At 35.5% G+C, this 26,470-nt stretch overlaps 1 protein-coding gene across 3 annotated transcripts; it reads left to right on the forward strand.

Moving 5' to 3' along the window:
- Positions 1-3,726: 3,726 nt before the first annotated feature.
- Positions 3,727-21,150, forward strand: LOC133287139 (transcription factor HHO5-like). Of its 3 annotated transcripts, none has more exons than XM_061484695.1 (5): positions 3,727-4,191; positions 4,321-4,508; positions 4,625-4,979; positions 6,592-6,668; positions 6,755-7,333. In XM_061484695.1, exons 1-5 carry the CDS (start codon positions 3,993-3,995, stop codon positions 6,992-6,994), a joined length of 1,059 nt encoding a protein of 352 aa, XP_061340679.1. In that variant the 5' UTR covers positions 3,727-3,992; the 3' UTR covers positions 6,995-7,333. The 3 variants fall into 3 exon arrangements, with proteins under 3 accessions (XP_061340679.1, XP_061340681.1, XP_061340682.1); XM_061484697.1 differs by lacking the exon at positions 6,755-7,333 and adding an exon at positions 11,994-12,181 and having other exon boundaries at positions 3,728-4,191; XM_061484698.1 differs by lacking the exon at positions 6,755-7,333 and adding an exon at positions 19,115-21,150 and having other exon boundaries at positions 3,729-4,191.
- The last annotated feature ends 5,320 nt before the right edge of the window (positions 21,151-26,470 follow it).

Genomic DNA, 26,470 nt, shown 5'->3' on the forward strand with positions numbered 1-26,470 from the left:
TGAATATGGGAAAGGAATTGAAAGATGCCGCATCTTCATATGTTCATCGTGATTTGTCATTCTACAAAATCAGCCAAAGGTCATATCGCTGTCGAATCCTTATCTCTAACACAAACGCGACGGATTAGAGTAGGAGCCCAAATTACCATATCGGATGCTTCTCACACGTGTCGATGCCTCATGAAATCAGAAACGTAGAAATGGAAAATATTTTCGATATTCTATGACTCACATAATACTCAGTACTTTTTTTTTTATCAAATATAGTAAAAAATAATATTTTTATATGCTTACCAAAAAAATATATATATATTTTTATACTATTTATATTTATATATATATTTTTCCTTGTATTTTTGTATTTTTTTAATTTTTGGACAAGAAGTATGTGCGCCAAGATCACAAAAAATGAGAGTGTAGGAATGACAACTTAGAAAAAAAAATAAAAATAAAAAAATCTTGAGTTACATTCATTGTGATTAGCAAGTCATTTGTAACTATCAGCTATTGTAAGTCTTCTACAGAATTTTAATCCGTCCTGATTTTTGAATATCACTCTGGGAGTTGTTTTCTAGCTTTGTTTTTGGAAAAGAAAAATGTTTAATAACACAATTCATTTTTATTTCTACCGGTGTCAAATTTTAAAATTTGACACCAAATTTTATTTGTTGATTTTCGCAAATCAACAATTATACTTGAATTTTCAATTGGGGATTTTTTTATCACTTATACTTGAATTTTCAATAAAAAAAAATTATCATGCACTATAGTAAAGTAATATAAATTAAATTAAAAAATAGAAGTTCTTAGACACTGCCTTCTTCCTTGAGAATGTCAATAAGATTTACACATTAAATCATCTAAACAAAATCCACACAAAAGAGGCTTAAAATTTGCATATCCTAGAATTATATTACATATAGTTTATATTGATAAAAATGATTCATATGTTAATATGTTTACTTTTTTTCTAAAAGCAATTGTTTATTAAAAAAAAAAAAATACAGGAATGGATTGAACTCAGCAAGTACTACGGCTTGCGTTAAAAGTGTTTGCGTTAGTCTTTGTGTCAAATGTGCTGTTTTGTCATCCAAATTCAGAAATTCGGGAAGGTATGATCGCTGGTAGCTGTAGCCAACAAGGAGGACCCCAGAAGCGTAGAACGGTAGAAGAATATCACCGTTCGTCAAAAACAAGTTCTTGGCAGCCACGTTTTATTATGGCGTAGGAGGTGACAGCTCTTTTGTATTTTATAAGAATCTTATTTTATTTATGAATGGGAGATACCCTCACTATCTCGAGGAAGGACCACATTAGTGGGTGCGAGGGAGAGTGAATACTGAATAGTGGGGACCGAACTTATGTTGTATCGTCGTCAACACGAAACACGAGAACAATACGATACGATATTTCGACACGATAATTTTAAAAAATATTAAATTTTAATATGTTAGGACATATTTTGATATTATATAATATTTTTAATTGATGTAGTGTATATTATATTTAGTATTCAATAATTTAATAAAAAAATAAAGCTAAATTTATAATACCCATTAATTTTACAAAGAAACATAATATAACTCAAAAGTTTATATTAAACTCAATAAAATCGTAATCGTAATCTAACGAATCTAATAGTTGGAACTCAAAATGTAACGCAACGTAATCTTTGAAATTTTTTTGAGTCTTTGCAACGAGTATTCGAGTGTCGGAAAGTGTCTGACACGATACGTCAAGATTTTTGAAGTGTCGATGTTTTATAGGACCGAACAATCACATATCATCGCAAAAAAAAAAAAAAAATGGAGATATAGGTTTATTTATTTTTATTTTTTTTTATAACAATATAGGTTTATTTTGTTTCATCCCATATGAGTTATATTCAGTTTCATCCCATATGAGTTATATTAAGTAATATTTCACTTTATTTTTTCACTGTATTTACGAAAAGAATATAAATAGATTTTGAAATATTAAATAGATATTTATGGACCCAAATTTAAACTACTAAAAAAATAAAATTATTATATGAATGAAATGTATAAGCTATATCCAACCATAACACTATTAAAAGAAAGGAATTGGAGTAACTACATGGCAATATGCCAATATCATGGTGAAAGGGGATGAACATAACATAATGTCAAAAGAATCCTCACATGACGTGCAAATCATGTTGTCTTTTGGCTTTAGCTATAAATTATAGTGACTCCCTTTAAACATGGCAAAATAAACTCATTTTATTCTTACATTTTACATACGAAACTCTTTCATCATTAACATTACAAAAGAACTTTTTTTTGTGTAGGCCTAATTGGATCTACGAAAACGCTAAGATCATATATAGTTTGAAATGTATTAGATCATCATGATTTTGGTTTCATAGAAAGTTATTTTTTCTAGCGTAAAAGCATGACTTCACGAATTAGTTTCCCGGCATGAACAATCACCTAATTGAAGTTGGCCTCAAGCATACCTTCCAGAATATCTATCAATGGGGAAGGGAATGGTGTATGACACTTTTTCATATCTGAGCTAAACTCTTTCAGTTGACTGATCAGGAGGCTAATGACTTAAGTGATAGTATATATATGAATACCAAGAAATCTAATCTGAATTCTTTGTGTTTCTCATATTCTTAACCTAATTAAACTTAAGTAAAAGAGCACAATCCCAATACTAAAAACTGTTAAATTCATGCATCCAGTAAAATAAAATAAAATAAAAAAATAGAAGGGAAGCTCATTCGTAGCATAGTATGAATAGGTAACATGAATTTTGTGCCGACATTCTGAGCTGGAAAGTAAATACACATTACCTTTACGACTACACTAACGTGAACTCCTTGTTGTGATACTTGTACCATAATGCATACGGATAGAATTATTTGACACATCACACATGACCTGAATAATTAATTTCTATTAATTTAACGATAATAATTAATTAATAAATATAATTTAATCTGTCTCTAATATTTATTATATATTATTACATAAATTCAGTTTAAAAAATTCAACTCGATTGAATTAATAATTTATTGACCTATGACCTATAAGAATTTGATAACATTAGTTAAAAACAAAGCGGAGGATTCACTTACCACCAAAAAAGTTTAGAACTCTTACAACCAATTTAATCACCGTTGATTTCCGTCAATCTAACGGTTATAATTTATTGGAAATTAATAAATGTGACACAATAAATGTTATTAATTTTTAATAAATTATAACCGTTAGATTGACGAAAATCAACGATAATTAAATTGGTTATAAGAGTTGTAAACTTTTTTGGTGGTAAGTGGATCTGTTGCCAATGTTGTAATGTGGTGGCTGGTTCTCAAAATATCACAAAATCTTGGCGTATGCTTAATGATTTGTTAAAAAATATGAAAACATAACATACCAAACACGAGAGCAAAGTAACGATCAATTGGTCATGATTGAGGCTATGGAATGACCAAACTACCACGTATTAATTATGCAACTTTATTTTATGTCTTGGTAAACGTTGCCTAGGCTTTCCATAGGTGATTCCAGTCTACAGATCAAAGAACCTCCCAGAAATCACATTCATCCAAAATTAATTAATTTAATCCAACCAATCAATACTATGTCACGCCAAGTCATTGAATCTATTCCAATATGAACCACAAGGTTCACAACCATTTGTTCTATTTCTTTTTGTTTTCTTCAACTTTTTTTTTTTTTTATTAATAAAAGAAAGAAAGAAATTGTAGCTTTATCATTTGGCCTTGAGTAACATAACATTGATGGAGTTACGCGACGACCCGAATGCGGTCACTGAATCTTTGTGTCATGAATCGGAAATTTCCTTATATATATCAATGAATCTCTATCCTCTTCTCACTCCTTCCCTCTCTTAATGTAATGAAATGGTATCGCTGCTAAAACACAAACACACGACACAACAATGAAACTGGGAAACCGTTACTTTCATTAGTACTTTGTTGTGAGAACACCCCAAGAATGGAGCTGAGCTTGGATTTGTGTTTGACCTTTGCACCCAGAACCATTTCTGAGCTTCTTGGCGAGGTTTCTAAGAGCAAAGAAGGGTCTCAGAAAATGACCATGCTTGAGGACTACGTCAAAAAGTTGGAAGATGAGATGAGGAAGATCGAGGCCTTCAAACGTGAGCTTCCTCTATGCATGATCCTCGTAAACTATGGTGGGTTAATTATCACACCCTTAACAGATTTTTTCTTTTTTATAGTTTTCAAATTAGAAATTTTTTTAGTGATTATTGTGCATTTTATACTTTTGTTGACAAATATTATTTTTTTGGGCATTCTTGCAGCTATAGCTAGATTGAAGGAGGAAATAGAAGGGTGTATGAGAATGCAAGATGAACCCGTGGTTGAAGAATTGATGCCACTGATGAAAACCAATTTTGAAGGAAAAGGGTCATTGAACATGTGGAAGGAAATTAGTGACAAGAAGAACTGGATGAGCTCTGCTCAGCTATGGAGCGTTGAAACCAAATTGGTAAATTTGAGAGCATAGTTTTTGTTAATGATAATAATAATAAAAGACTGTACTTTGCTGTAGTTTACGCAAAACTAAGACCAAAACTTGTGTGTCTCTTTTTTTGGTGGTGGCAGAGAACTGAAGAAGATAATTGGTCTGTGCCCGAGAACCCAATTGAACCACCGAACGAGACCAACAACAATGGAAGAGCATTTCTAGCATTCAGTGGAAACTCAAAGACAGTGAAAAGGGATGAAAAGGAGGTTTCACATTTTCCTAAACTTAGTTTGATGACTCCAGAGTTTGAACAGAATCATAGAAAATCCAAAAGGGGTTGTGGAGGTAGTCATGATTCGTCTTTGATTACAAGCAAGATTAAGGGTCAACCGCAACAACAACAACAGAATCCGAGGAAACAAAGGCGATGCTGGTCACCAGAGCTTCATCGGCGATTTGTTGATGCGCTTCATCAATTGGGAGGACCACAAGGTATATTAAAGTTTACACTTTTACCATGCTTAATTAATGGGGTAAAAGGTTTAGAAGTGAATTGGTTCCTTCTTTTGCAAATTGGAGTGGGCTAAAATCCTTACCTCTAATTGGTTTATTGCAGCTTATTCCATCTAGAATTTAAAAAGTGGGTCTTATCTCTAAGGTGGTGTTTGGTTGAGGGGTTTTTTAAATTATCCTATGCAAATGATGTTGGGATTTTGGGAAGCATGCGTTTGGAGGAGGGAGAAATGGCTCAAAACCTAGGGAAGCAGGATGCATAGGATTTTCAATTTTGTGCCATTTAGCTAGGCTTATGCACTGTTTAAAAAGCAAATGGGGAGGTGGTTTTTTGATGATAACCGGCTAAATCACATGGACCACAACAAATCTTACCAAATATACCCTCTGATTTGCTTTCGAGAGACGCATCTTTTGTGCCATTTAGCTAGGCTTGTGTCACTGCTTTGAAGAATCTGGTTGCAAAAGTTTTTACAAGAGCTTCAAATTTTTGTGATTTGAATTTGTTCTAATGTTGGTCCGGCGAATAAAAACCCACTTTACCCCTCTTTGTATCATGTCCCTTCGTTGAAAAACCACTGCCCCACCTCTGTTTTGAACTTCCAGCAACTTACTGATCGTTGTTTGCCCTCTATTAATTCATGCATGTTCTCTGTTGGTTTGGTTCCAACATAACTTCTTCTCTCCTCCCTCCTTTGTCACAGATCTGATTCATGCACGTATCTGTCTCTGTTCTCTCTCTCTCTTTGGGCTGTATTTTGTACTTTGCACTTCACAGTTTACAGCCCACTAATTTTGATCCCATGAGTTCATTCTTATTTCATTTTTTTTTCCTATTAATTCTACTATCTTCCTTTTTTGACTTCATTCCTCTGTGTATTCCTTTTTTTTCCTCTTGTTCTCCTTAACTACCGTTGTTATTGACTTGTTAATTATGCTTTAGATTGATTGATAGTGATTGTGTGTCTATAGTATGAGTATCACAGTGGAAGCCAACACTCTTCTTCAATCACATGGTGGTGGTCTTGACGGTGATGCCTCCGAGAGTTCAGAAAAGCCTGCATCTTTTACCAAGACGTTAACTCAATCCGATGCAAACAATGGTGGGGGGTTCTCTGTTCCAAGGTACTGCGTGGAAACCATCTTTCCGCGGCTGGATTACTCGGCTGAACCACCAGTTCAGATGGTGATCGCCAAGGACGTTCACGGTGAAGTTTGGAAGTTTAGGCATATATATAGAGGCACGCCACGTCACCACTTGCTTACAAGGATATTTTCGCCAACAGATATTTTTCCATTGTCTCTGTTCTCTATCTTCTTTTCTTTTTCTTTTTTGTTTTAAAAATTTTAATAAGAGGATATTTTCGTAATTGTCACTTATTTTCCCATCTATATTTTACCTCAAACCAAACATAGATTTTATAAATCTTACCTAATTTGCCCAGTAAAATTTGTTCAAACCAAACAACTTTTTTTACATTTTCCTACCTAACTCACTTTTCAACCATTTCCCTATCAATTACATTTTCCCAGTATTCAAAAAATTTATCCTCAACCAAACGCCCCCTAATTGGTTTGTTGTATATTGCAGTGGCCACTCCTAAGCAGATTAGAGAATTGATGCAGGTGGGAGGCTTGACAAATGATGAAGTCAAAAGCCATTTGCAAGTGAGTGTTTATTATTATCACTATTGAACTTTTTGCATCCTTTATTCTTCTCAATGATGATTTATGCAAATCTGTGGTTTATTCAGAAGTATAGGCTTCATTTTAGAAGAGTTCCAGACTCTTCAGTTGGCCAAGCTAATAAAGGCTTATGGATGGCACAAGATCAATGTGGACATAAATCAAAGGGAAACTTATCAGGTTCTCCACAAGGTCCTCTCTTTCTAAGAGGGTCTGCTAAAGCTCTTTCAAGTTCTGGACAGAGCAGTGTGAACGCTGAAGATGATGAGCAATCAGATTGCCACAGTTGGAAAAGTGGGCTACACTAGCAACCAGAAGCTGACTTGTTCTGAGCCTCTAATTTTTTTTTTTGATACGTAACTATAAAACATAAATGAAGACCCAGAATTTGACAGCATAAAAATAATAGATCTAACACATAGAAGGGTGTTGGGTTTAAACTTTATTTAAAATAAAAGAAAATAGAAAATGAAGAGTTTGTGGTGAAGGGGTGTGTCCCTTAGGCATATGTTAGTGGACAATTAATGTTTTAGATTTCCTAGGTTAGCCTTTATCATTTGCTAATGCTTTTAAATAGCACAATGTAAACCATTGTTTGAGAGAGGCTTTCGCAGAATCAGTAATAATATAGAAGTATATTCAGAGAACTATTTGTGTATTTTTGTGTGTGAGAGAAACAGTATTAGGACCTGTGAAAATAACAAATTGGTATCAGAGCTTAATATCAATGGAAGGTGTGAGTAATGGTCTGCCAGTGCCCCGCCTGAAAAAGGGCAACTATGAGAATTGGAGCATCCAAATGAAGGCTCTCCTAAGAGCGTGTGATAGTTGGAATTTGGTGCAAAATGGGTTCGTAGAACCTGAAACAACAGAAGGATACTCAGGAAACCAACTAAAGCAGTTGAGTTTGTCAAAATCGAAGGATGCAGCGGCACTATTTATGATGCTTCAAGCTGTTGAAGAGTGCGGTGGTATTGAGAAGATTGGAGGCACAACAATGGCTAAGGAGGCCTGGGACATATTGGAGACGGTCTACCGAGGTGCTGACCGTGTGAAGCAGGTCAGGCTTCAAACTCTTCGAGGAGAGTTGGAGGGGATGAAAATGAAGGAGACCGAAGGAGTGTAGGATTTCATCACCCGGGTTCAAACCGTTGTGAACCAGTTGAAGAGGAATGGAGAGGCATTGGCCGACTCCAGAGTAGTAGAAAAGATTATGAGGTCGTTGACAGACGACTTCGAGAACGTGGTGTGTGCAATCAAGGAGTCCAAGGACTTGTCTACGCTCTTTGTTGACGAGCTAGCAGGTTCCCTTGAGGCGCATGAGCAGTGCAAGAAGAAGAATAAGGAGGATTCGCTGGAGCAAGCACTCCAGACAAAAGAAACCATTAAGGATCAGAAGGCGCTCTATTCTCAGAATGTCCGAGGTAGAGGTCGTGGACGAACTGGACGTGGAAATGGCCGAGGTGGTCGTGGCTGAGGTCATGAGGTGAGAAATGAAGAAAGAACTGAGCTGAGTCAGCAAAACTGGAGAGGAAGAGGACGTGGCCGAGGTGGAAGAGGCCGGTGGTCAAATCAAAGTAATGTAGAGTGTTATAAGTGTGGCAAGTATGGCCATTATTCAAAGGACTGCAACTCGGGCAGATGCTACAACTGTGGCCGAGTTGGGCATTTCGCGAAGGATTGCCGAGATGAAAGGAGAGTTGACGGAACGTCAAACTTTGCTGCAGAAGGAGAGATAAGAGATGAAGGAGTTCTGATGTTGGCACAAGGTGAGACGAGTTTGAAGAGTGAGACGGAGTGGTATTTAGATACCGGTGCCAGTAATCACATGTGTGGTTACAAACATTTGTTCAAAGAATTGAGGACGGTGGAAGCCGGACAGGTCTCTTTCGGAGACGCATCCAAAATTGATGTAAAAGGCCGTGGTACGGTCTGTTTTCTACAAAAGGACGGACGGGTTGGAACGATTCAGGATGTGTATTACGTGCATGAGCTCAAGAGTAACATATTGAGCATTGGACAACTGATGGAGAAGGGTTACTCGGTTCTAATGACAGACCGAGTTCTACTGTTGAAAGATAAGCAAGGGCGGTTGATGCCCGAGTTCAGATGGAGAAGAATATGATGTACAAACTAAAAGTGAGGAGCTTGGAGGTCGGCTGTCTGCAAGCCGGGGTAGAAGATAAGATGGATTTGTGGCATAGACGGTTTGGACACCTTCATTATGGTGGTCTGACCGAGATGATGAAGAAGAACATGGTGGTGGGACTGCCGAAGATAAACTCTGAGGGAAAGTTTTGTGAGGACTGCATATTGGGAAAACACGCAAGGAGCCCATTCCAAAGGACGGCGAGATACCGGGCTAAGCAGCCTCTGGAACTTATTCATACCGACCTGTGTGGACCCATAACTCCGGGGTCCTTTAGTGGAAAAAGATATTTTGTCTCGTTTATTGATGAGTTTAGTCGTAAGACTTGGGTTTATTTTCTGAAAGAAAAATCCGAGGTGCTGGATACCTTTAAAAGGTTTAAAGTGATGATTGAAAATACAACTGGAAGATACATCAAGTCGGTCCGTTCAGACCAAGGTGGGGAGTATGTGTCAATAGTGTTTAAAAGATATTGTGCAGAACACGGGATAAGGCGATTTCTGACCGCGCCATACTCACCCCAGCAAAATAGAGTAGCTGAGAGGAAGAACCGGACTATCCTGGATATGGTCCGATCTATGCTGAAAACAAAGAACATGCCAAAGGAGTTCTGGGGAGAAGCCGTACAGTGTGCAGTGTACGTGCAGAACCGATGTGCTCATTCGAGTCTGAATGATAAAACCCCGCAGGAAGCGTGGAGTGGTTTGAAGCCCTCAGTGGGTCATTTTAAAAAATTTGGGAGTGTTGCGTATGCACACATACCAGATCAGTTGAGGAAGAAGCTTGAAGACAAAAGTAAGAAGTTCGTGTTCATTGGTTATGATGAGAAGACGAAGGGGTACAAGTTGGTGGACCCCGTCAGTAAAAGGGTGTTGGTGAGCCGAGATGTGAAAGTAAATAAGGAAGATGGATGGGACTGGAGTAGTCGATCCAGGGTCAATGTGGAACCCGGACACATAACAATTGAGGTCGGACAACATTCGACCCGGATTCCAGAGAATCTGAATGACTCTGATAGTGATGAAGAGCAAAGACAACCGAGATTGAGAAGCCTACAAGATTTGTATGACTCAACCAATGAAGCACACCTGGTATGTTTGTTAGTAGATTCTGAGGAGTTGAGCTTCGAGGAAGCTGTCCGAGATGAGAAATGGAAATCTGCCATGGAAGAGGAAATGAAGGCGATAGAAAAGAACAAGACGTGGGAGTTAGCCGAGCTACCAAAGGGAAGTCGGCCAATTGGTGTAAAATGGGTCTACAAGAAGAAAATGAATGCTAAGGGTGAGATAGAGAGATTCAAAGCCCGGCTAGTGGCGAAAGGGTATAAGCAGAAGACTGGAGTAGACTATGACGAGGTGTTTGCACCCGTGGCGAGAATGGAGACAATACGGCTGTTGATTTCTCAAGCAACCCAATTTGGATGGCCAATCTATCTGATGGATGTAAAGTCGGCATTTTTGAATGGAGTACTCGAGGAAGAGGTGTATCTCGAACAACCTCCGGGATTCATGAAAGTCGGAGAAGAAAGAAAAGTGTTGAGATTAAAGAAAGCCTTATATGGTTTGAAGCAGGCCCCAAGAGCCTGGAACACGAGGATTGATAGTTACTTTAAGAATGATGGATTTGAGCAGTGTCCGTATGAACATGCTCTCTATGTAAAGAAGAAGGAAGGTAAAATTTTACTTGTTGCCTTATATGTTGATGATTTAAATTTTCTGGGTAATGATGAAGGAATGATAAAAGACTTCAAGAAGAGAATGACGGAAGAATTCGAGATGGCGGATCTCGGTCTGATGAGATACTTTCTTGGTCTAGAAGTAAGACAAGACAAATCTGGAATCTTCATATCTCAAGAGGCTTATGCGAAGGACATTCTGAATAAGTTCAAAATGATAGACTGCAACCCGGTTTCAACGCCAATGGAACCCAGTTTGAAACTCTCGAAGTATGATGGAGGAGAGAGAGTTGATCCGAGTTACTATCGGAGTCTAGTTGGAAGTCTGAGGTACTTGACGTGTACGAGACCGGATCTGTGTCTGAGTGTTGGAATAATAAGCCGATTTATGGAAGAGCCGAGCTATACTCATTGGAAGGCGGCAAAGAGGATCTTAAGATATGTTCAAGGAACAATCTCGCGAGGAATTCATTATTCGAAGTCGGACAAGTACAAGCTGACAGGCTACTCGGATAGTGACTGGTGTGGAGATGTGGATGACAGGAAGAGCACGGCTGGCTATGTGTTTTTCATGGGAAACACGGCTTTCACGTGGGTGTCAAAGAAGGAACCCATTGTGACCCTGTCTACATGTGAAGCCGAGTATGTTGCGGCATCTTGGTGTGTTTGCCATGCAATATGGCTGAGGAATTTACTAAGCAAGCTAGAGCAAGAGCAAGTTGGCCCAACCGAGATTCGAGTTGACAACAAGTTTGCGATCGAGTTAGCTAATAACTCGGTCAATCATGAGATGAGCAAACATATTGATGTGAAATTTCATTTTATCCGGGATCAAGTTAAAGAAGAAAAAGTGGAGCTAAATCATGTTGCAAGCCGAGATCAAGTTGGTGACATCTTTACAAAGCCACTCCCGACATTGCTGTTAGAAAATTGTAAGAAGAAAATGGGAATGAAGGACGGCAGAGATATTAAAGTTTAAGGGGCAGTTTTGTTGTGATTAAACTTTATTTAAAATAAAATAAAATAAAATATGAAGAGTTTGTGGTGAAGGGGTGTGTCCTTTAGGCATATGTTAGTGGACAATTAATGTTTTAGATTTCCTAGGTTAGCCTTTATCATTTGCTAATGCTTTTAAATAGCACCATGTAAACCATTGTTTGAGAGAGGCTTTGGCAGAATCGGTAATAATAGAGAAGTATATTCAGAGAACTATTTGTGTATTTGTGTGTATGAGAGAAATAGTATTAGGACCTGTGAAAATAACAAAGGGGTCTAATCCAATCAATGTGATAATTATCTGAGATGCTTCTAGAGTGAGCGGTTGAGATTTTGCAGAGTTGAGAGTTTTTTCCCCTTTTTTTAAGAGGGTTTTTGTTGTCTCCGTAAATTGTTTAGTAGTTGTACTCTTTTATTCAATAAATTTCCAGAATTTAACTCCCTCGGGTGGCTTGGTCTTTTCTGATCTTTGCTTTTATTTCTTTAGGTTTTCTATGCTGAATTTTATGTAAATGCAAATATACATGGGAATTCTCCTTGGAAATATCTATTTTGATTGTGGTTATAATGATAATTCTTCCTTTCATAAGATCCATATTGCTCAGTAATCCTGTAGTTATACACAAATGGGAGTTTCTAGTGAAGTTCTAGTTTGGTGTATAAATTTCAGGAGGTTCAGCCATGCTTCCCTTTGATTTACCATAAATTGCTAAAACTGTTTACGCCGTACATGAATGTACGAGGATATTGGGTCATTGACAGACTCCAACCTCAAAATCTCATGCTGGTTTTCTTTTTGGCATTTTGGCTGGATTGCATATCAGTTGTTATTAATAACTTACGTCTAAAGCATATTTTGTCAATTTTTTAATTTGTCTTTTAATTTATTTTTTTAAAGAAAACTAAGCACAAAAATACCTATTTTTCGTCGTCGCCATCAACAATTTGGAATCAACCTGATTATTTTGCCAATGGGTTTATTGGGTTTTGATTATTAGTGAGAAATGATATAATTTGAAAGGGGAGTATAGAAAAGCTATAAAAGTTATGTATCCCATTATCTCCAAGTTTGATTGAGATAGTGAATGATTATGAACCTTCTTAGACAAACTTTTAGACAAATTTTTGAAAAACTGAATGTAAGGATCAGTGAAAGTCGCGTGAACACGAGGTTTACCTTAAGGGCCTGTTTGGTAGAGGTACTTCCTAAAACATGTCAGGAAAGTAAATGTGGGTTTTGCCTTTACCCATGTTTGGTATAGGATTTAGCATTATTTTCCCTGGTACGTAGAATACCCAGGAAATTGCCTTATGAACCAATTGGGTCGTAGTTTCCCTTGTCAAATTACCTCCAAATATGTGGTATTTGTCAAAAACTGGAAAGAAGGATTTGTTAACACAATATTTCGGACAGTTGTGCCCCTCCATTTGAAACCTGGTCTTCACAACGTTATCTGTCTCTTTCTTGAACGAAAATCTTGTCCACTCACCTCCTTTGAAATACTCATCCATTTTCGTCCAAGGCCAGAAGCTTTTTATCTTGTTTTCTTGTCTCTGGCGTCGCCATATGTGTCCATTGTTTGTGTTTGTCATTTATGTGGGGTTATGGTTGCTTTGGAACCTTATTTGCAGAACCTTATTTGTGCATTCTTTGCCTCCTTCATCCAACCCCAAAAACTCCACACTTTCTCATTACAATGGATGACAGCTTATCCGATATTTTCGATGACAAAGAGTTTGGGAACAACCACTTCGGTGCACATATTTTCGATGACAGCTGAAAGAAATACTCTTTTTTGAGCGGTGGTGTTTTTTTGTTTGTAACAGTGTATATTACGAGGTTATTTTCGTAAAAGTATCACATATTCCCACTAAAATTTTATCATTAACCAAACAACCCCTCGGGAAAATTAACCAAAATTCCTAGTAATATTTTCGCCTACCAAACAATTTTTTGTAAAATTACCAGTAAACTCATATTCTTACCATATTCCAAGTAATCATGATTCTCGAGTTAAAAAAAATTTCTCCTCCACCAAACGCTCCCTAAAAAGCATCAGACAGATGTATGTGGAAATAGTCATTTTGAATTTGATACAGTCTGAGCATATCTTAGGCATATGAATCATCCTTATGAATAAAACCTAGTTGAAGAGCTCAATTTCTTAATAAAAAAAATATTGTGAGTAAACATCCTGAAAGTAGCAGCCTCACTCGAGCGAGCACACCACTTCAGGATGAATATATTGATGATATCTTTGAAATTATCCTAAAATTTATGCATGACTTGATCATCATAAGATCGTATGATTTTATGCATCCTAATTTTGCTAAAAGGTGTAAAATTTGACAAACATGAAATAATGTTACTTTGATTAACAAGCCTGACAGGCTATCATGTATTGAAACTCTGAGTTTCACATTGAAAGTAGCGGGATAGAATATTGAATAGTTGCAAGATTACATAACTTGCTGGATGCTCACGTGATAAAAATCGTGATATATAAGACTTATTTTGACAATCTTGTGTCTCTCATGTGAAACTCATGAAAGTTGCAAAGACATAAGAATGATGAAAGGCGAAGATATGAATCTTGCCTGCAAGGTTCCATGAATGATGAACAATAAAGATACGAATCTCATTGGGGATGCAGATAAACTTCAAAAAAAAATTATAGTTCAATATTTGCGAAGTTATTATGAATTATCTTGAACTGTCTTAACATATTCAATTATTGTGAATTATCTTGCACTGATTTAGACTAATCTTATTGAACTTATCATTCTTAAGTGATACGACTCTATTCTTTGAGATTCATGACAGTTGCAGGTTTTAATGAACAAGTGAGATACTTGAGCCTCGTATGAACCTGCTACAAGTACAAGAACTTGAGGGTAAAACCTTAAAAAGTTAAAAACTCAAGTTGGAGGAAATCTGGTATGCAGACACCTTAGCCCTCATACCAGTACTTTAGGGTAAAGCCTAAATGGGTTAAAACATTAAGTTTTGAAGATACTTGAGGGTAAAGCCTAAAAAGGTTAAAAACTCAAGCAGAACCTCATTTGAACCTGCTAACAGTGCCTAAAGCTCTTAAGCTTAGGTTTGAAGAAACTTGAGGGTAAAACCTGAAAAAGGATAAAAACTCAAGTTGATACTTGAGGGTAAAGCCTAAAAAGGTTAAAAGCTCAAGTTGGTAGTTGAGGGTAAAGCCTAAAAGGTTAAAGACTCAAGTTGATACTTGAGGGTAAAGCCTAAAAATGTTAAAAAAATCAAGTTAGAGGAAATTTGGTATGCAGGCACCTCAACTCTCATATCAGTACTTAAGACTTTGTTTGAGAGTTAGTTTTAGGAGGGAAAAGAAAGGAAGGGGGGTTTTATTAATCTCTTCCCTTGTTTGTGAGTTTAAAAAAATGGGGAAAGAAAATTGGAAATTTTTACAAAATCCTCCAAAACCCTTCTCACCATTAAAATTAAAGATCCCCGAATTTGGGGGTTAGAGGGGGAAAAAATTTAAAATTATTTATCTACGCTTAGCATTAAAATGTGAAAACTACATAAATGTGAATCATTTTTAAATTTTACACTATTAAAAAATTATCAAATACGACAGAATATATCGACGGAAAAACTTTCGTCGAAAATAATAACGAAATTTTTGACAAAAATCATATCACGTAGAAAATAGAGACAAAATTTTATTTCGACGAAACTAGAGACGAAATTAGAGACAGAACAAGTTTTTGTCATAATCACTAACATAAATTTTTTAGGGAAAAAAATTCAGTCAAAACTCTTGATAGAATCTAAATTTCGCAGAAACTCTCGATAAAAACAATTCCTTCAATTTTTCAACGAAAAATATTTCTGTCGAAAATTTTGATGAAACACATTTCCATAAAAAAATTTGATAGAAAATAATTTCCACAAATTTTCTTACGGAAAATATTTTTGTCAAAATTTTTGACGAAAAATATTTCCATCAAAATTTTCAACGGAACACATTTACAACGAAAATTTTGACCAAAAATATTTGCGTAAAATTTTTTGACGAAAAATATTTTTGTAGAAAATTTAGAAAGAAATTGTTTTTGTCAAGATTCTTTACGGAATCTAAATTCCCTCGTATCATTTCCCTTAAAATTTTTGATAAAAGAATATATCTATCGAAATTTTTGATGAAAAATATTTCCATTAAAATTTTAAAAAGAACACATTTCACTCAAAAAAATTTGACAAAAAATATTTCCATAAAAAATTATTTTAGTAAAGAATTTTGAGGGAAAAAAATCTCGTCTAAATTCCATCGAAACTTTCGACAGAACACATTTCCATCGAAAATTTTTGACGATAAATATTTTCGTAAAAATCTTTGGCGAAAATCATTTATGTAAAACATTTTTACAAAAAAAATATTTCGTCAAAAGTCTTTACGGAATCTAAATTTTGCCCAAAGTTTTGACAAAAATATTTCTCTCAAAATTTTTGACAAAAACAATTGTCATCGCAACTTTCGTCGGAACACATTTCTATCAAAAATCAAAAAAAATTGACGGAATTCTTTTTTGCGTTAAAAATATTTAAGAAATTATTTTCATCAAAACTTTTGATGGAAACTAAAATCTACTGAAAATTTATACAAAAAATTTATTTCTGTAAAAAAATTCGACTGATAAAAAATTTCGTCCTATTTCAACAAAAAGTATTCCGACAAAAAAATACTTTTTCGATGGAATTTTCGTCGTTTGGAACATAGAAATTTCGTCAAAATTATGATCTTTTTTAGTAGTGTGAAAAGTACATAAATAATTTTGTTAGAAATTTTAAATTTAATTTAATTTGTAAAATATAAAATTATATTACTTTTTGAAAAAAGTTGAAAATGGTAAAAAAAAATCTCATTAACTCTCTATTTTTCTCACTTACCATGTTTTTAACTCCCAAATAAGGGAAATGAATACTTTCCAATTTTCTTCACTTCATTTCCTTCCCTCCTCCTTGGATCCCCTTCCTCTCTCTCCCCTCCAAACTTCCAAACAAAGTCTAAGGGTAAAGCCTTAATGGGTTAAAACCTTAAGTTTTGAAGAAAAGGAAGCAACATCAAATATGCGACATCAGAGTCAGCATGACAGTTGACTTATAGGCATCTCGCCCAAAGTGACATCAAGATAAATGAAAGGTACACAATGAATATAATATATGAATTATGTGATTACCATACATAAATGCTATGATGCAAACTTGAAATAAGTATTGAAGTAATTTGTATAAACTGAAAGTGAAAGATTGTACTGAAGCAATAGAGCTCAGGTATTCAAGAATGATGAAAAGTGAGACATGAATTGCTCTCGCATGAATCTCACTTGAAATAAATATTGGCTATGCTCTTAAGGCTTGAACCTTAGGCATGAAATCAAAGACAGGCCCAAACCCTCACACCAGTGCCTATGGCATGAACCTTAGGTCAATAATGTAGCATGAACTATGCAACATCAAATTCAGGCAAGCAACATCACATTCAAAATCTTTAAAAACATCCTGCAAAGCGGCACCAAAACAAAAAGCATGCGAAATATCAAGGTACACAAATATATGAATTATGAAATGTATATAGTGCAGGGTACAAATATTGTTTTGAAACTCTAAAGCACCAACATAGTGCAAAATGAAAGCACGATGAAATGAATCTGTCGGGTTGACACACAGAAAAATCATTTGCGGACCTATATATAACACCTCACATTTTTAAGTTTAAATATTAAGATGTTAATCAAAGAAAAAAATAAAAATAAAAGAAGTGAGGTGCTTGTCGTGCTTAATCCTTGTCGTGATTAATCCTTGTCGTGCTTAGACAAATCCTTGTCGTGCTTAGGAATCATTGTCATGCTTAAACATATGACCACCTATAGCTTTTCTTTTTTCTTGCGTACAACCAAGAAAATAATTTTGATTGCTTAGTGATACATCAAAGTCGGTTCTTTGTCTTTCCAAGCAGGTGACCAAAAGAAGAATAAAAAAAAGAAGTGCAGCCTTGTGTCGCGTGGAAACAAAAAGAAAGAATAAAAAGAGTGAGGTCCTTGTCATGCTTAATCAAAGTCGGAAAAGGAAACAATAAGGAAAAGGATTCTGAATTCTTAAGTCATCCAACTCGGTTCTCCCTTGTCCAATACAAACAAGTCGGTCCTCTTTTCTTTTTTTATCCCAACACATGACCGTCCCTTGTGTTCCCTTCTTTCCTTGCATACGGAAAAGGGAAAAAAAAATCTGGTGAGAACAAGTTAATGAAGCAACTTGAATAAGCCTTAGTGTTAGTCGGTTGTCTCTTTGTTTTGTGACATCAAGCAGCTTCAATTCTTTCCTTCTTGACCATAGAAACCAAGGGAGCTAAGAGGAGCTTGTGAGTATTTTCTTGTTCCTAAAATGCTTAGTTACTTTGTGGAAAAGAATCCTTGTGTTCTTGTGGTCATAGCCTTGGATTTTCTTCTTTTGATAAGTGGTAAAAGATGAGTTTCCAAGCATGTATTGTGCGCACCATAGGGCTGACTTTGGATGAAGTTTCATTTAAATATGTTATGGATTGATGGTTGATGAATCCCTTGGATTGAAGTGTATAAACATGAGAATATTTTGGAAAGAAAATCATGGACTTGAACTAGGCCAGTTCGGCCAAAAGGAAAAATTGGTGAAACAATATGTTAATAAAATTCTTGGTGGAAGTGGATGTTGGTTTCTATAAGTTAAGATGATGTTTTGACGTTTTTTCGTATTCTGACAGAATTGCCGTGTATTGACAATTCGTACATGGTTGTTGTAGGTTGTCGTACATTGATTTGAACCCCGAACCGTGAGCTCGGTGGATTTCCCTTGGTCCTGGATTAAGTGGGATTGAGGTGAGTAATTGGAACCATGCTTGTAGAATTAGTAGCTTGCATGTGTTCATATGAAAAATAATTAATTGAGAATGTCCTCTATGTAGGAATTTCTATTGTATAACGAGCTCGAGAAATATATTACGTTGGAGCTACGTGGAGAGGATTATTCAGGTAACCTCTTGGTACTGGGGCTTGTTCCCCTTGTGTGTTCCACCATGCCGTTGAGGGTGATGATAGGAAAATGTATATGAGTAATGTAGAATAACATGATCATGCATTTAATATGTATGTTGGTACGTAGGTATCGAGTCTCTGTACAGTAGACAGTTTTGCCTTCGGGTGTTTCGGACTTCCACTGGATAGGTCTCCGAGAGGGAGTTCCAGTTGACCTAGGGTCGTGGTGTGTGATCCGGATAGGAGCTCACTAGGAAGTCTCGGGTGTATGCGGATGAGAGGGGTACCTTGGTTGATGTTCTAGGAACACGCCTTGGATGAGACCCATAGGCTTATATGCCGAGGACGTTGCGTGGTGTTGGTAGCTACCATTCCAGTTTCGTCGTATTTTGTATCCTATGATCCCCGTTTTCTCTAAATCCCTTGTTGTATCCTGTTTTAAAGAAGTTATTTTATATTATTTATATGCATCGAAGTGAGCCATTGGGCGAAGTATTCTCCAGAACCTTTGGGTTACTGAGATATATTCGTATATCTCACCCCGTCTTGGGGACTTTATTTCAGGAGGTAGCAGTGGTGCAGGAGCAGCGGGCAAGAAGCCCGCATGATGATTAGCTGTAGTATTTGCTGTATTTTGCATTTTGGTGGCCACTGGGCCTAGGCTAGACTTAGGGCATGAACATTCTATATGCATGTAGGATGAGATTCATTTTTATATTTGTTCATGTCATTTTGCCTAAGTCTAGTACATATATCATTTTGAGGTTTTTTCATTATGTTGTATTTGAAGACTTTGAGTTGTAAAGTGTAATATGCATGTGGAGACAGTAAACTGTACCTGAATACTTGATGTAATATGTAAGCATGTAATATGATGGAAGGGCAATAGGCCTATTTTAGGAATATGATTATGCGTATGTTTAGAAGATGCATGCAATTGGACTTTGATGATTGAAACGTATTAAGTATTAATCGAGGAAGAAATGTGATATGTATTATATATGTAAAATAAACTGTGATGGGTTGTAAGTGCCCCAAGGCATTTTTGGTCCTTGTGTGTGCCACCCACTGATTATTAGGTACCATTTGAGGTCATAGATCACTTGTATAAATTTGGGAAACGATGGAAAAACAAAGGAAACTCTAGCGAAATTTCTAGAAATTGACAGTTTTTAGGTGAACTTTGGGAGAGCATATCTCCTTCCATAGAGGTCCGATAGGGACGTTCCATACACCATTTTAAAGCTTGAGATGTCCCCCACATTGTGCTAAAATCTGAGAATTTCCTAGGTTGTACGAAACCCTGTGGAAGATGTGAACTCGAACTGTCCAGAACGCACCTGTGCAGGGGCTGTTTCTGGCAGTTTTTGGGAATTTTATTCCCACTTCTTTTCTTAGTCAAATTAAGTGTATGATATATCAAATTGAAGCTTGAGGTGTCTAGTTTATGTCATAAAAATTTAAGAGTATTTGAGTGAGTGGTTTCTCTGCAGTAATTCATTTAGTGAGGGATGTTTGGAGCTGTTTTGGGGTTGGCTGGCAGCTTTGCTCGTCCAACTTCAAACGGCGATATCCGGAGAAAACGAGATCAAAATACCTCGTGTGATGGTTCATTAGAAAGGTAATTAAGTCCCGTAAAAGATACTAAATGATGAGACGAACTCGAAGAAAACTGTGACGATATAAATAAATATACCGAACCATGTTCGGATAGGCAGAAAACGTAAAATTGAGAAATTAACTAAGTGGGTTTATGGGAACCCCTTAGTGGCTTTTAACAAGTAAAATAAGTTAGAAGAGTAGTTTAAATAAGTATTCCGTAAAGATTTTACAGCTACAATCACAACTTTTATTTATTACGCTTTTTACGGTTTTAAATGCTCGCGTAATAAACGGAAAAAGTTTACTCGTATTTTTATAAATGAATTGTTGTGATTGTAACTGCGCTTAATATCATAATTAATGTTAACAATACCGATGTACAACGGGCTGTTACACTATACATCTCGCTGCTCATGATCTCAGCATAAGCAACGAGCTGAGGGGCTTCTGATCTGGAATAATAATATAATAAATACAAGGCCTACATTCAAAGCCTTAACCATGAAGTGAAGACCCCAAGTCAACAAAGGCTGCTACAACAAACTTCACCGCCAAGATACTTCATCACCAAGAAACTATAGCAGAGCCTTATCACAATCCAACCACAAGGACCAGTGAAGACAACTCACCGCCTTACCATTTGCAAATAAAAAAGTTGCTCATCTCTCCACATCCCTCCATGAAGCTGGTGATCTCTCTACTATAAATATGAATGTGTTAACCCAAAGGTACACATATTCTTCCATTGAAGACCCAAGGGTTAAAGCTACTCCAACATCTTGAGCCAAATCATTTAGGGACATTTGTGTAGAGGAAGATCACATGGTCAGCCCATATGTAAATGGTTCTTATAAGGTGTATTGGATTTGTGTGAAATCCCTCCAATTTTTTTTTGGTTAAGCTAAATCCGTCCAAATTTTTAACACTAACCATTTTAGTTGGATTTTAAGTGGAATTTGAATTATTTTGGAGCTTTCCTCACCGATTTGTTTGTGCTTCATTGCTATAGGTTAGATTCTCTAAGACGAGTAAATTTTTAGTGCAAATGATTTGCCATTCATTTTGTGATGTGTGGACAAAAAATATCACATCATCTGGAAAAAAGGAAAAATTAAATGACAGTTGACCAGATGATATGATATTTTTCGTCCATATGTTACAAAACAAATGGCAATTTTACTGAATCTTTAGTGCATTAATTGCACTAAATATCTATTCCTTTAAGACATATAGATGCTCCTAAAACCATAATTTAGAAGAGATAATTTTGATTGTTCCTCGGGTTTCTTCCTCCATATTTGTGGACCACGTGGAGTGTCACATGGTTACTTGTTTAAGTGTGTGTATTGTTTTTTATTTTTTATTTATTATATTTTTTAAAGTCATTTATTATATATCTTTAAATAAGTTCAATTCAATCGGTTTAATTATACCCATTAGTTGAACTAGTGACTTATTAACTTAGTTTCCTGGCTAAATAAATAATTGATCCTGATTTAATAACATTGGTTTTGACATTTCAGAACCAATGAACGTCGTCATAAGTTCAATTACATGTTTCTATGGGATTAGAAATTGATATGAATCTAAAGGAATTGACTAAATGCACGTTGCATATAAAAAATAGTCTAAAAATGTTGGTTTTATATATTGGAAATTGGAGGAAGACTGTGTTGACATGTTTTAGATCCACAAACTCTCATCGTAATTTAAATACATATGTACATGGGAAAAAAAATTTATTTATTGCAATTTAATTAAATAATTACACATTTATTACAGTTTTGGAAATAATTACGGATCTATTGCACAATGTGACGCCTTTTTTGGGCGTCACATGTGACGCCTCATTTAGGCGTCTCTCACCAAGGGAAGACGCCCCATTGGGGCGTCTCTCATGAGGTGTTGACACGTGTCATTTCTCTCTCTAAAAAAAATAATAATTTAATCATAAAACTTCTGAAGGCTATAAATTTTGACTCGAGTATCCAATTCAGGTAATTTTTTTTTGATTCCACATAACTTTTCGAGATCTACGCAATGACATCTCATTTGATATATTTTATTTATCACAAAAATAATTTAAATTTGCAAGAAAGGTATTATAAAAGCGTTTAAATCCACAAGCCTCTCAGTACTAGATTTGTGATTTAATATTAAAAAAATAATCCAATTCAGGTAATTCTTTTTTTGATTCCACATAACTTTTCGAGATCTACGCAATGACATCTCATTTGATATATTTTATTTCTCACAAACATAATTTAAATTTGCAAGAATGGTATTATAAGAGCGTTTAAATCCACAAGCCTCTGAGTACTAGATTTGTGATTTAATATAAAAAAATAAAGATTTAGTTTGTGATTTAAATTTAAAAAAATCACATTTTTTAATTTTTAATATAAAAAATAAATAAAGTTTTGGTTTGTGATTTAAATTTAAAAAAATCTAAAAAATTATCATTAATAAGGAAAACAAAATAAAGATTTGATTTGTGACTTAAACTCAAAAATTACAAATCTAGTACTCATGAGCTATTATAAATCTCTAAGTAAGAAGGATTTTATTTTATTTTATTTTTATTTTTTTGAAAAATTTGTATAATAAAAAATAATTAAATAAATATTATAAATCTCTAAGTAAGAAGGATTTTATTTTTGAAAACCATTCAGAAGCTATAATTTAAATGGCTTTAAAGAAAAAAGTCATAAAACAGAAGGATGTAACTTATGATACCGCATGATTCAAGATACGAAAAATCAACCAAACGATACACAATACGAATTTCTATTCAATAACATTGTACACTATTTTTTTTCAAACACTTGGTTTTGGTGTGTTTGGTGTTGATTCGGAAAGAACTAAGAGACTTTTAGGTTTAAACGCTCGTATAGTACCATTCTTGCAAATTTAAATTATGTTTGTGAGAAATAAAATATATCAAATGAGATGTCATTACGTAGATCTCGAAAAGTTATGTGGAATCAAAAAAAGAATTACCTGAATTGGATACCCGAGTCAAAAGTTATGGCCTTTAGAAGTTTTATGATTAAATTATTATTTTTTTTGGAGAGAGAAATGACACGTGTCAACACCTCATGAGAGACGCCCCATTGGGGCGTCTTCCCTTGGTGAGAGACGCCTAAATGAGGCGTCACATGTGACGCCCAAAAAAGGCGTCACATTGTGCAATAGATTTTTAAATACTTCCCAAACTGCAATAAATGCGTAATTATTTAATTAAATTACAATAAATAAATTTTTTTGCCTATGTACATGAGAAAAATAGAGTAAATACCCTTTTTAGTCCTCAGCAAATTTCATGATGCCCGCTTTAGTCCCTAGCAAATAAAAAGGCTATTTGTTGTCCCTAAAAAATTCAAAATGGACCCATTTAGTTGAAATCGTGGTCCCTCACAAATTCAAAAAGGACCCACATTAGTCCCTCACATCGTAAAAATTGCTGAGGACCGAAAAGGGTATTTACTCAGAAAATATTTCCAGTGCAACGAAAATACACAAAGCATTAAATACATTATTTATCAAATATGTCAAAGAGTAACATTTATATACTATTTCTATATTTAAGATTATTTTCATGGATATTCTTTTTCTTTTTGGTAAACAAGTAACTTAAAAATGTGCTCGTACATGAGATATTAATTAGGCTATTTGGAAATTTTTTAAAATGATATTGTTGGGATGCCGATCCCTAAAATAAATTCGAAAGAGAGTAAGCAAGTTGACATGCCGATCTCAGAGCTCGGCACTATCAGGTCGGCCTATAGTCACCAGAGCAGTCAATGCACAACAGAAAGCGAAAAATGCAAAAAGAGAGAGATAAAGAGAACACAATCAAATTTTAATATGGAAATCCGTCTTCAATGTGAAGAAGTAAAAATCACGGGATACTAGTCCATAAAATCTTTCACTATGTATTGTATTTTTGGTGACAAGGCATTTATGCGTTATATTTATATGTATATATGCGTGTATGTCGTTATTGCAATACATCAGGTTTAATAAGGAAAAAAGTTAAGTCACATAATATATTTAATGGCTGTTGGTAATATCAAATAGTTAGCTTCCGCATTTAGTTAGTTGCTCTTAATACCATTGTATGTTTAATACACTGGGTGCACATGGGGTGTTACACATGCCAGCATTAATGGAGGAACACCACCCAACAAATCTCCTCCTTCCGACTTTAATGCTTTAGGTTCAGTAGCATCTCGGCACCCTCACAATATTCTTTGAATTTCCTTACTAGTGTTGGCTTTGTCATTATGTCGGACCAATTGAGGTCGGCACGCACATTGGTGAATTCGAGCTGTCCGTCCTCCACCACATCCCGGATCCAAATCTAACGTCAATGTGCTTATTGCAGGAATGTTAGGTCGAGTTCTTTGCTAGATGAATAGCGCTTTGATTATCACACTTTGACTCGTACTTGTCTTAATCATGGCCGAGTTTAAAGAGAAACTTCTTCATCCACAACAATTCTTTGCAAGCCTTAGTCGCGGCTAGGTACTCTGCCTCGATCGTCGAAAGTGCCACATATTTATGTAGCTTTGATTGCCAGGAGACAACTCCTCCTACAAAGGTCATCAGATATCCTATGGTCGATTTTCTCGAGTCAGCATCTCCCCCTAAATCAGCATCTGTAAATCCTTGTAGCTCTGTTTTACCATCTCTTAAGCGGAGGGATAAACTTGTCGTTCCTTGGAGATACTTGAAGATCCACTTTAATGCTTCCCAATGTTCTTTGTTAGGATTCGACAGATACCGATTTACCATTCCAATAGCATATGCCAAGTCGAGTCTCGTACATACCATTGCATACATCAAACTTCCGATGACTGACTAGTACGGGATCTTTAACATCTAGTCTTTCTCTTCATAAGATATTGGACATTGCTTCTAACTCAGTTTAATGTGTCCGGCTAAGAGGGTGCTCACTGTTTTGGCTTTGTCCATGCTAAATCTTTTCAAGATCTTTTCAATATATTTTTCTTGACTCAGCCACAGTAGCTTCCTATGTTGGTCTCTGATTATCTTTATTCCTAGAATCTAGTTTACAAGGTTGAGTCCTTCATTACGAAGGATGAGCTCAACGCCTTCTTCAAGGCGGCTATCCTCGATTTGTCTTACCTTACAATAAGCATGTCATTAATGTATAAAAGTAAAATTAGAAAGTCACTCGCCTCATACCTCTTCACAAATACGCAGTGGTCGGCCTCTGTCTTCATGAACTTATGCTTGATCATGAAGGATTCAAACTTCTTGTACCACTGCCGAGGTGCTTGTTTTAAGCCATACAGACTCTTCTTCAAACTTCAAATGACAAACCAATTCTTCTCTTCCAAGATCTCGGAACCCTTCAGGTTGCTCCATAAAAATCTCTTCTTCAAGGTCGTCATGAAGGAATGTTGTCTTCACATCCATCTGTTCCACTTTGAGGTCCATCGATGCCACTATGGCTAATACTCTCTCCAATTGTTTTGAAAAATGTTATCTAATCTTGAGAGAAAAGTTTAGAAAGCTCCAAGCTTCAATCTTTGAAAAGATTTACATGAGTAATTAAGGAAAGATACTTCAAATGTTCTTTATTTACACTCAAGGACTATTTGATTTTGATGCAAAAGATTTTCATCTTTCTCACATGCTTACTTGGTTAGGCAAAACATATTTTATTTGATCCATCTTATGTTTTAATGGTGGCTAGTTCAACCTTTTCGTTTTGAAATTCTTATGACTTGCCATCATCAATTATTTAATATCCTGTATATCCAATATTGATTGAATATTATTATATGCATAACAATGAATATATTTCTCTTAATACATGCATGTGTAATCATATGACTTATATTTTACGGTATGCATGATTTGAGGGGGAGCCTAGCATTTATTTGTTATATCTATTACTTGGCTTATAAAATAATTATGACAATGAAGGAGTCAATAACTTTTGATCTTAAAGAGACTAACTCTATTGTGCCTAAAAAGGATGTTTGTGATTATTATACTGTAGGAAAGTTGACCTACATCCTTTTGGTGATAAGAAAAGTGAAGAAGAGGAGAACAAAAGAAAGAAGTCAAAATTGAAAGTTCACCTCAAAATAAGAACAAAGTAAGAGCTTACAAAGGAATGGAGAATAACAATATTGGAGATACTTCAAAAAGGTTTAATTTGCAAAATACTCCATAAATTAGTTAAGTCTCTCAATCTCTCTATTTGCTTGCACATGACATGATATTGCTACAAATATTGGTATAGATATGTCGAATGATTTATGCTATTAAAGCCACTTGCAT

Source organism: Gastrolobium bilobum, unplaced genomic scaffold, assembly GCF_033153095.1.
Source record: "Gastrolobium bilobum isolate Gb01-03AN ecotype WA unplaced genomic scaffold, APGP_CSIRO_Gbil_v1 utg9424, whole genome shotgun sequence".
Classification (NCBI taxonomy): domain Eukaryota; kingdom Viridiplantae; phylum Streptophyta; class Magnoliopsida; order Fabales; family Fabaceae; genus Gastrolobium; species Gastrolobium bilobum.